At 34.7% G+C, this 10,574-nt stretch overlaps 2 protein-coding genes and 1 non-coding gene across 3 annotated transcripts; 1 reads left to right on the forward strand and 2 right to left on the reverse strand.

Annotated features, from left to right (window-relative positions):
* Positions 1-1,719: 1,719 nt before the first annotated feature.
* LOC127137835 (uncharacterized) lies at positions 1,720-2,391 on the reverse strand. The gene is made up of 2 exons (XM_051064257.1): positions 2,248-2,391; positions 1,720-2,133 (listed from the first exon to the last, which is right to left on the reverse strand). Exons 1-2 carry the CDS (start codon positions 2,389-2,391, stop codon positions 1,720-1,722), a joined length of 558 nt encoding a protein of 185 aa, XP_050920214.1.
* A 2,225-nt stretch (positions 2,392-4,616) lies between these two features.
* LOC127075878 (shaggy-related protein kinase theta) lies at positions 4,617-8,971 on the forward strand. The gene is made up of 13 exons (XM_051017381.1): positions 4,617-4,934; positions 5,366-5,635; positions 5,866-5,958; positions 6,108-6,167; positions 6,270-6,542; positions 6,679-6,753; positions 6,911-6,967; positions 7,062-7,202; positions 7,610-7,660; positions 7,780-7,875; positions 7,977-8,060; positions 8,356-8,458; positions 8,543-8,971. The coding sequence occupies exons 1-13, from the start codon at positions 4,872-4,874 to the stop codon at positions 8,602-8,604; spliced, it is 1,428 nt and encodes a 475-aa protein (XP_050873338.1). The 5' UTR covers positions 4,617-4,871; the 3' UTR covers positions 8,605-8,971.
* A 470-nt stretch (positions 8,972-9,441) lies between these two features.
* On the reverse strand, positions 9,442-9,512 carry TRNAG-GCC (transfer RNA glycine (anticodon GCC)). The gene has a single exon. It is a non-coding gene; the product is annotated as a tRNA-Gly (tRNA).
* Positions 9,513-10,574: the final 1,062 nt, after the last annotated feature.

A 10,574-nucleotide genomic window follows, 5' to 3' on the forward strand; every position in this document is an offset into this window, starting at 1 on the left:
AAACTTTCCTTTGTCAAGGCTTAAGTCCCCCTTCTTTATTGCAGGCACATTGGTGTTGGATTTAGCTTTTTCCTTTTCCCTAGCCTCCCTCATTATTTTCCTCTTTCTCTGTTCCCTTCTCCACTAAGACCTTGTCATGAGATTTTTTCCTTTGTAGTTTTCAGAGATGTGGGATATTTTTCTGTCAGCCTGGAACTCCTTACAGTATATTAATGACGAACCTCTATCTACCTCGAAGTTCTGCCATTTTCCCTGGCTGTGTTTTCTGCCATCAATTGGCTTCACCCATCTTCCATTTGAAGCCTCATCGTTGGGTTTGAAGGAGATAGGTTTGGCAACAAGACCCTTTCGTTTTGTTTCATCAAGATTCACCATAGGCCTCCTTGGATCATAATACCTTATTGGGTCGAAAGCCCTTATGGGCTGTAAAGCCTATTGATCTTTAGGGGCTCTTTGGCACCCTTAGTTTTTAACCCTCCTTACTCCCTCAAGGTTTTGGGTCACTTTCTTGTCGAACACGGCGCTGCATCGGGGGCACAACATAACCTCTGATTGTTTCTTCTGGCACCTCAGGAGGAAATCAGTCAGAGTTTCATCTTTTTTGGGGAAGGCTACTTTATTGTACTCTTCTTGTCGACACTCGTTGTTAACTTCCATGGAGGTTTTTTGGTTGATTTTGACCATATTAACCCCTATGTCGACATCTTCAATGATGTCCAAATTCTGGAATTTCAATTAAAGGCCCTCAGTAGCCTTATCTATTTGCACGAAACCATCAGCAGTTTCTTTGGTTATTATCATCAGGTTGGAATCTTCATTGATTCCGGTGTCGAAACCATTAGTGTTTCCATTGGTGGCATTTCCAACAGCTTCCTGAACGAATTGACGAATCCCTGATCAAGGTACTCAGAGACCCTAACCATGACAGGTTCGTTGACGAAGTCCTTAGTAACTTCGATCATGTCGAAATCATCAGTGACTTCAACCATGTTTACTTCCTCTGGTTCTGTGTAGTGGGTATCAACCATTTGCAGAGGATTGGAGTCAATCTTCATTTGGCTCCTAGGTTTGTCTCCAAACTTGAGTTTCCCTTCTTGGATATCATTTTGAACAAGATCCCTAACATTGAGATGTTTTATGACCCAGAAAAATTATGGTACTTGCAAAACCCTCTTTTCTTTCTTTGTTCTAAAGGAGGCACTTTAGCACCGGGAGGCAATATCATTTGGCCATCCTTAACTAACAAATAGAAGATTTTGTCACATTTTGTAACGTCGAAAGTGTAAGTTTTCTTAGGAAATTTATCATTCTTTTCTGGTTCAATAGGGTTTTTTCCATTCGATAGGGCCAAGACCTTACAAGCATAAGGTGGCCCTTGTTTCAACTCAGCAAGGTTGATTTCATTTTCGTCAAAGTCTAAAGGCCCATTATATGACCATTCGTCATCATTACTGAATTCGACGTAGGATACTCTTTTATTCTTGTTTGCTCTAGCCTTTTCTTCCTTCAAGCGTTCTAACTGTCGAATCCTATCATCCAGTTGGGCCATATCTCTCAAGTACTAGGTGTCTAACTTTTTCCTGATAGAATAGTCAAGGACCCCAACGACTATTTCGACTAATTCATGCTCTAGTACCTGTGTAAAACACCTAGCTTTGAGTAATCAAAATCTATTTAGATAGTCATCAATTGGCTCAGTGAACTTTCAATACTAGCCAATTACTTCAGACTTATCTTTGTTTGTCCCATGTAAAGCTGCTCATGGAACATTCTTTTTAACTGATTCCAAGTATGAATCAAATTTTGTGGCAATGTGGTAAACCACGTGAAGGCATTCTTTGTGAGAGAACTTGGGAAACATTTTATCCTAAGGTTTTCGTTGTTTGAAATGTCTCCTACCTCTGTTAAATATCTAGCCACATGTTCGATAGTTAATTCAGTAGTATCCCCAGAAAACTTAGTGAATTTGGGGATTTTTGTTCTAGGGGGTGTTTCTGTCTGTAGGATATATTCCGACAAAGGTGATGTATAATTTGGCCTCCGAAGGCCAAAGTTTATCCCATTTCGAACCATAATCCTTTCAACCATGGTTGCCAGATTGTTATCTGCTGCCATATCATCATGTCGAATCTGCTGTATGACATTATCAACATTTTGGTTTCTATTTACCACTACTATCCTTGGCTCTCTCTCCCTGGGGAATTATGGTTCAACCCTAGGGGGTTCGACTCCTACTCCCTGATTTACCATCTCTAGTGGCGGTTGATTTTGTGGAATTTGGTTAATAGTAGGGTCTTCTTCGAAGGTTACCCCTTGGTTTTCCCTTATCCAATCCCTCGGAGGGTGTCGATGAGACTGTGGTACACCCAATAAGGCAGACATTCGCGCCATCTACTTATTCGATTGTGTCGTATTTTGAATCAAAGGATTCAATATGGTGGTCAATGTTTGGGTAAGCATTTGAATCATATCATGTTTGCTTTCGTCCATCTGTTGTCTCTACACTGTTGCGGAATAGTTGGTAAGGCTGGGTATTTGTGTTTGGTATCCCAAGCCTAAAGGTTGGTTATTTCGACCCACATTAACCCCATACCCTGACCCTTGTAATGAGGAGGTTATGTTAACCACTAGTTCTGAAAATTTCGAAGCAGCGTTTGTAAACCTGCCATCACTGAAGTTGGCATTTCATATGGCTGTTCTCGACCACCAAAGGGTATAGAGAATCCAAGGGGTATTGAAGACTTGTTTAGAACATTCCCAATCGGTTGGGGTGTTAGGAGGGCCCCTAGGTCCAATGTAAGTCAAAATAGGTTCAGTATGGGAGATCGAGTGCGTAGGCATCGAACTTGCTATAGATGGTACCGGTTCAGGCACGTGCATTGTGGTCGTGTTCACCCCTATCGAAGAAGAAATGGGTGGTACATTATTGGTTGGTGGATTTTGAGATTTTTGGTTATTTGGCGCATTTAAATTCGCCATTCTCCTAGTGGATCTTCTCCTTGGTCTGCGTCCGTTGGTTGAGGCTACTTTACCACTTCTTAATAACATGCAACGAATTCTTTCAAAAGGAAGAAGATGACTGAACAGCTAGAATTAAAAAATGAGGATAATTTCACTTTTCAAAATCGTTACCACTGTCCCACTGGGCATGCCAATTTGTTTACCGTAAAAATTGGTAAACAACCGCTGATCTTCCAAATTACTAAATTTGGTTACTTACAGGATCGATGAGATTGATCCTAGGATATGTGCTAATTATTTGTTAAAGTGAATTCTAATGAACATAAACACTTCGAGATTGTTTATAATAATAGTGATTCGTGAAGATACTTAAAAAAAGGAAACGAACAACATAAAGTAAAGAGAATGTTGTAAAAATGAAGATAAATGGCAACAAAGATAAATCCTTTAAATAAAGAGATATTTCTGGAAATAAAAGATGAATTGAATTCAAAGTAAATGACAATGGTGTAAATCAAACGTACATTTCTCAATTTACTGTTTCTCTACACACAGATACTTGGTAAATTTTACAGATTTTGTATAGACTTTGAACACACACGATCCTAGCACTAAGACCTTTTATTTATACTAATAGAAATAACCGATTCTAACGACCTTTCTACCATATCGAGACAAATGGCGCTTTGCATGGATGCAACTATCCACTATGCTCCACGTGTATCTTCAACAATTCAAATAAGAACAAAAGTTCTCTATTTTATTTGAATTTGAATCTCTCGTCGAACCCCAACTAGTGACGCCTCTGAAACACCTTAAACTACTTACAAATATTTCTAAGTCCACGCAACATTGTTACCTTTGTACCAAGGCATCTTCGACAAGCACTTCCAATGCACAATTTGTCGAAACATCTTCATAGGAAACTTTATTCTCTTAATTCATATGGGCGTCAAAATTAGGAGCTAACACATACCTAGCCAGATGCAAAAAAAGGAGAGAGAGAGAGAGAGAGAAAGAGCCGAGTATCCGTTACTCTTCAAGCGCGTTCGTCTTTGTCTTATATTTGTATTATAAGAAACTAGGGATTACATTTGTCTTCTTCCCTTCTTCTCCTCATTGTGTTGCAACTTTAATTATCAGATGAAATGAAATTAGACTTCAGATTGTATTAAACTTTTCATTACAAAGATTAATAAATTCAAAATATTAAAAAAACATCAAGTTATAACACAATACGACCTAAACTGCTAAATATACAAAAATTAATACTTTATTATATATTTAATTAAAGAAATAACAAAATTATTTTTAAGAGACTATATATATATTATTATTTATTAAATAAGAGATTAAAGTTAAATTTTAAATAGCTTAATATGTATTGTATCCCAAAAGAATCAAAGTTGATTACTTGTTATACCGCCGTTGGATATATTCCATTTAAGCGCCGCATCTATGACCAAGAATCCATTTTCCGTAATTAAACAAAAACAAAAAGGTCATTTCCACAACCACAACTCACCAAACCCAACCTCAAATCCACATAATCACGACTGTCCATTTTTCATCGAGGGACCCACAAACGGTCAAGATTACGCGTTTGACCGACGTACATATTTTGAAGTTGGAATGATTGGGTTTGACCGTAGAAAAAAAAATTCAGACATTGCTTTTTTTCATTAATTAAAAAAAAACAGAAAAGACCACCTGCGAGGATCAAAAAGATAGAGAGAAAATCTAGAGAGAGAAATACCGGTCTCTTAACTTTCGTTAGATTGTGTTCCATTTGTTTTTTGATAATTTTAGTTTTAATTTCTCTGTATTATTGTGGATTTTTTTAATTTTTTTTTTGGTGAGGATTTTAGAAAATTAGGGTTTTGGTTGTGTGCTGAGTGGAATCAGCAACCATGAATATGATGCGTCGCCTCAAGAGCATTGCTTCTGGGAGGACTTCGATTTCTTCAGATCCTGTAAGAATCACATGCTTTAAGGTTCTTTTTAGTCATGAATTTGGTTTTGAATTGTGTTTGTTTTTTTTTTTTGCTGAAAAAAATGGAAGAAACTAGGTAGATGAAGAAATGATCAAATCAAGTTCATTGTTTATAGTTTCTGAGATTTTGTCTAGTTTCTGGAACTCTTGTGTAGAAAAGCTTGGTTTTTTTTTGGATTTTGAAACTTTTTTTTTGTATACTAGCTGTTTGTTTGTTTGCTTATATGAAATTTGTTATAGAAGGACTAAACTACGATAATTGACTAATGTAATCAAGTACTGGGTTAGTAAAGGTTATTACATCTTCTTGAGTTTTGAATGTGGAGTTTGATTTTAACCCTTCAATTAGATGCTTCTGGAGCTATGCTTGTTTTGAATGTTTTACGATAGTTGAGATGTTTTTTTTTTCAGGGAGGGGATTCTAATTCGAAAAGAGCTAAGTTTGATCAAGAAACCGAGAAGGTCTTTGATGGAAAAAATACTTTGAGTAGAAGTGTTCGGGAGCAGCCTTTAAGTAGAAGTGTTCGGGAGCAGCGTGTGGATGCATCAAAAGAAGCTACAGTTGGGACTTCTAATGTAGCTACAGTAACTAAAACTGAGAAGTTGGGTTTTGATGAACTTCCAAAAGAATTGCATGAGATGAAAATTAGAGACGAGAAAAGAACGAACAACAACGAGAAGGTATTTAATGACATTCATTGATCTGTGTAGTTTCCTAGCTAAGCTTTTTTGTCATTATTCATGTACTGTTCTATAAATGTAGAATCATGTGTATAGATTTCATACATATTCCTTACAAAGTACATGAATATATGAAAACATAAGTGCTTTTATAGTTATTCTTAAGAACTTGGAAAGTCTTTGAATGCATCAATCATTATTGAATATACTAATAAATTTTTTGTATGCAGGAAATAGAAGCAACTACAGTGAGTGGCAATGGAACAGAAACAGGTCAAATTATTACCACAACTATTAGTGGTCGAGATGGACAACCAAAGCAGGTTTTTACTTCATTATCATTGCATTACCGTTAGTTCCTTTATTTCAAAGATTTTGCTTACCTTGTTAGCAAAATCATAAATTTTAAACCTTATTAATAATTCGTTACAAAAAATAGAGCTCTTTATAACTAATATTATGTCTTTCTTAGACAATCTCGTACATGGCCGAACGCGTGGTTGGAACTGGCTCTTTCGGTGTTGTTTTTCAGGTATTTATATTCTTTTTGTTGTATTTTGTTCATTTAGTTGTTTTTTGCTTTACACTCCCCAAGGTTTGTCAACTTATTGATGACATTCTTTATTTGATGTAGGCTAAGTGTCTTGAAACTGGGGAAGCGGTTGCCATAAAAAAAGTGTTGCAAGACAAGAGATATAAGAACAGGGAACTCCAAGTTATGCGCATGGTTGACCATCCTAATGTTGTTAAGTTGAAGCACTGTTTCTATTCAACTACTGAAAAAGATGAGCTGTACCTTAACCTTGTTTTGGAGTATGTACCTGAAACTGTTTACAAAGTTTCAAAGAACTATAGCCGGACACACCAACATATGCCTATCATTTACGTGCAGCTGTATACATACCAGGTAAGTCTATGAAGTGTGAGTTGGTTGAAATTTTATTTTGTTTTGAATTCTCTGTTTGATTTGTTCTCTAGCTAATTGCTTACGTCTTATTATTATTGTGCTTGAGTTAATTAATCCTGTCACAACTATCTTGTAGATTTTACGGGGATTAAATTATTTACATGAAGTGATTGGCGTTTGTCATCGAGACATCAAACCACAGAACCTATTGGTAAGATTTGGTTTTGTCAGTTTCAGCATTTCAGCTGGATCATTGTTTTTAAATGTCATTTCCACTTTTTGCTCTATATGTATGAACTTTTGTAATGAATATTCCAACACTATGAGAGCATTTTGAAGTTTGAACTGACATGTGATGCAAATGATAGGTCAATCAACAGACCCATCAGTTGAAGATATGTGATTTTGGGAGTGCAAAGATGTTGGTAAGTTTCTTCACTCTCTGAATTTGAAGAGTTTATATTATTATTAAAAATAATAATCGTATGTATCTGACTTTATGATATTGTTGCATTTAAGGTGCCTGGTGAACCCAACATTTCGTACATATGCTCAAGATATTATAGAGCTCCAGAACTTATATTTGGAGCAACTGAATACACAACTGCTATTGATATGTGGTCTGCTGGTTGTGTTTTGGCTGAGCTTCTTCTAGGACAGGTGAGCATTTTCATGTTTTTGTCTTTTGTTTCTTGTTTCTGTCTTTCGAAAGGTCGACCTTTTTGAGGATTTGGTTCAATATTTGTATTGGACCCAACCTAGTGGTTGCTAAAAATATCCATTAAGCATTTGGCTTTAAATGAGACTATTGCTTTCCTTGTCCATACTTACTATGGCCCTTGTTCATGCTTAGTTGTTTTTATAAGCTATCTTGGATAGTTTACGGAAATAAGTTGAAAACAACACGTGAATATGACATAAGCTGTTTCCATTAGCTCTCCCAACCAGTCTTGCAAGTGTTATGCCAGTAGATACATTCAAATAAGTCAATCCAAAGAGATGCTTAATCTACGAGAATTTAAGGCATGTTTTTCTGTTGATACTTATCTTTTATGTATTATATTTAGGCATTGTTTCCTGGAGAGAGTGGAGTTGATCAGCTAGTGGAGATCATTAAGGTACAATTTGTTGTGTTCTTTAATTCTCCGTATGATTCTTTTGCTTTGTGAGTTTTTTATAGTTGCATTCTGTCTACTTTTTTTTCTTCATGAATCTGAATTTTTACTATCTACTTTAGGTCCTGGGAACACCAACCAGAGAAGAAATAAGGTGCATGAATCCACACTACAATGAATTTAAGTTCCCGCAGATTAAAGCACACCCGTGGCACAAGGTTAGCAGTTCCTTTTCACCATAAATTTCTCCCTAAGTTTGGATATAATTGATGAATCATAAATTCTTCTATTCATATCTGACTGAATTAGTGATTTCCAGCTTTTTCACAAGAGAATGCCATCTGAAGCAGTGGATCTAGTGTCAAGGTTACTTCAATATTCTCCACATCTACGTTGCACCGCAGTAAGTTTCTATAATCTATTTGTATAACAAAGAATGAAATAAAGTCAAACTGTTTTCATATAACTTCTTTTCATAAGCTATCTTGAAGAGCTTAGGAAATAAGTTGATAACAACTTATAGTGTTTATGCCAGTAAATAGTGACGATGTATCTTTTTGAGATGTGATATTTTTTCATATGTAGCACTCTTAATGTTCTAGTAATGTAGTTATTTATGTTAAAAATCATCATTACTTAATTTCATCTAAGATTGAACACTCTTGAAGTTAGTCTGATCTAATTGTTTCTGTTTTCAGTTGGCAGCATGTGCCCACCCATTCTTCGATGATCTTCGAGACCCAAAAGCAAGCCTGCCAAATGGACAACCACTACCTCCTTTGTTCAACTTCACACCTCAAGGTAAGATAGTAGTCGCGGTGAAGTTTTAATTTTTGGTTATACAATATCTTTACCCGTTGCTTATAAGAAATTAAAACATTGCAGAAATGGTAAATGTCCCCGACGAGTTGCGGCAACGTCTCATTCCTGAGCATGCAAGGAGTTAAATTTATTCATTCAGTCATTGTAAACCTATAGCATCATTATAAGGGTATCGTAAATGGGTTTTGAATGACTAGAATACCCTCTGTCTTCAATGTTTCTTGCCCCTCAAGGTCTTTTGTCTAGCCTTCACAATTGTGTCTATAAACTTAACAGAAAGTTTAAACACCTTGTAACTTCTCTATGATGGACAATGTGAAGACAATGATGACATGGATATAGTGACACTATCAGTTGTTGTAAGTGTTTGGATTGTAAACCCCTTTATAGTACTAGCTTATGATCTGGAGTATGCTTAGGTTCTGAAAGATAGTGAGTTTCTAACAATCATGTAATTACTTTTTCATACAGTTCAAGTTCGTTTATTCCTTAGATGGGTCTTCTATCTGAGTAGGCATCACTTTTGCTCTATTTTTTTTTCTCTTCCTGATTTACCAAAGAATGAAAACATGAAAAGTATATGTAATAATGAAAAATCTTTAACCATCATAGGTGGAAGTACTAAGAAAAAAGAAGAATGATTAACTATCGTTGAATGAAATCATGTAATAAAGTCAATAAAAACTGCATAATAAAAGAAGTACACAAATATTGTTTGGGATTTTTGATAAGTATATAAAATCTCAATACACGTAGATAGAATTGAAGCATCAAGTAAGAAATTACATTTGGAATTTAAAATTGTTTAATATATAAGAAGAGATGTGTTAAAAAATTATTTAAAGGCAACAAAATAAATGAAAAACTAGAGAGAGCTCAAAGGCATCTTTTTCATCCATATTTTCAGGATGCGTGATGTTACCGAACACCACAAAGTTTATCATCATGGCTCTCTCCGAATTTGCACCAGCCGGGAATCGAACCCGGGTCTGTACCGTGGCAGGGTACTATTCTACCACTAGACCACTGGTGCCTGTTATTTCAACTTCCCCAATTATAGTATTGTTTATAAATCTATCTCATCAATGAGGTTTGTTCACTTACGTGGCTTTATTATACAATTCATTCACTAAACAACTTCAAAAAAAAACATCTCTAATTATGATCTCTTGAAGAAACATAAAAACATTATATTTAATTTGACATCAAAGCATGTGTTGATTTTTTTATAATAAAGTGATGGAATTAAAAACTAATATATATTTTTCATCATTTATTTATTTTCTTGCAGAAACATCTCTAATTATGATCTTTTGAAGAAACAGAACACGTTACCTTCCTTTTGGATATACACATAGGATTATCTTTAATTTGACATCCAAGCATGTGTTGGTTTTTTATTTATAAAAAAGTGATGGAATTAAAAAATAAAATTATATATATTTTTCACCATTTATTTATTTTACTTCAGATTCGTTTTGATTATTTCTTTTTCTTTTAAATTTGTTTTTTACATTTTTAAACGGTGAACGTTATTCTTTTCAATATATCCAAAGTTTTTATCTATAATATGTTTTATTAAAAAAAAATTGTTTGGCATTCATACACATTCTTTTTTACAATTTTGACTATTATTTCATTATTCTTTATTGTCTTTTTGTTTCTATTCGAGTGAACAATTAAGTCATTCGTAATTCTTTAAAATCATCTATTTTTAGAGATGTACATGGATTAATATAAGATCAAGATCGATCCTGATTTTTAGAGGTAATAACAAATAATAAAAATGTACTCCCAATAATTAAAAAAAAACATCCTTGTTTTCATCAAATAAAAACTTCTTTACCAATTCTCTATATTCGTCGGTATTGACATTAACTATAACTATTTCCTCCTTCGATTTGAATGCCGCGACAATATGGTATATCTAAAAATAAATTCATGGTTAAGAATAGGAAGCCAATTGTGAGCATAATTCATGGTTAAGAATAGGAAGCCAAAAAAAGAGGAATATCTCTTATTCATCATCGATGAAAATAACAACATCAAAATAGGAGGAGTTTTCTATTTATTCATTGGTAATTGAGATATGGGA

Source organism: Lathyrus oleraceus, chromosome 4 (assembly GCF_024323335.1).
Source record: "Lathyrus oleraceus cultivar Zhongwan6 chromosome 4, CAAS_Psat_ZW6_1.0, whole genome shotgun sequence".
Taxonomy (NCBI): Eukaryota; Viridiplantae; Streptophyta; class Magnoliopsida; order Fabales; family Fabaceae; genus Lathyrus; species Lathyrus oleraceus.

Bases quoted from the DNA above. Each gene is read 5' to 3' on its own strand.
- LOC127137835 (XM_051064257.1), bottom strand. From the start codon at position 2,391: ATGGCGCGAATGTCTGCCTTATTGGGTGTACCACAGTCTCATCGACAC. The intron at 2,134-2,247 runs GTAAATCAGGGA...AATGTCATACAG, and splicing joins ATCAACCGCCACTAGAGATG to CAGATTCGACATGATGATAT.
- LOC127075878 (XM_051017381.1), top strand. From the start codon at position 4,872: ATGAATATGATGCGTCGCCTCAAGAGCATTGCTTCTGGGAGGACTTCG. The intron at 4,935-5,365 runs GTAAGAATCACA...TTTTTTTTTCAG, and splicing joins CTTCGATTTCTTCAGATCCT to GGAGGGGATTCTAATTCGAA. The intron at 8,459-8,542 runs GTAAGATAGTAG...AAAACATTGCAG, and splicing joins GTTCAACTTCACACCTCAAG to AAATGGTAAATGTCCCCGAC.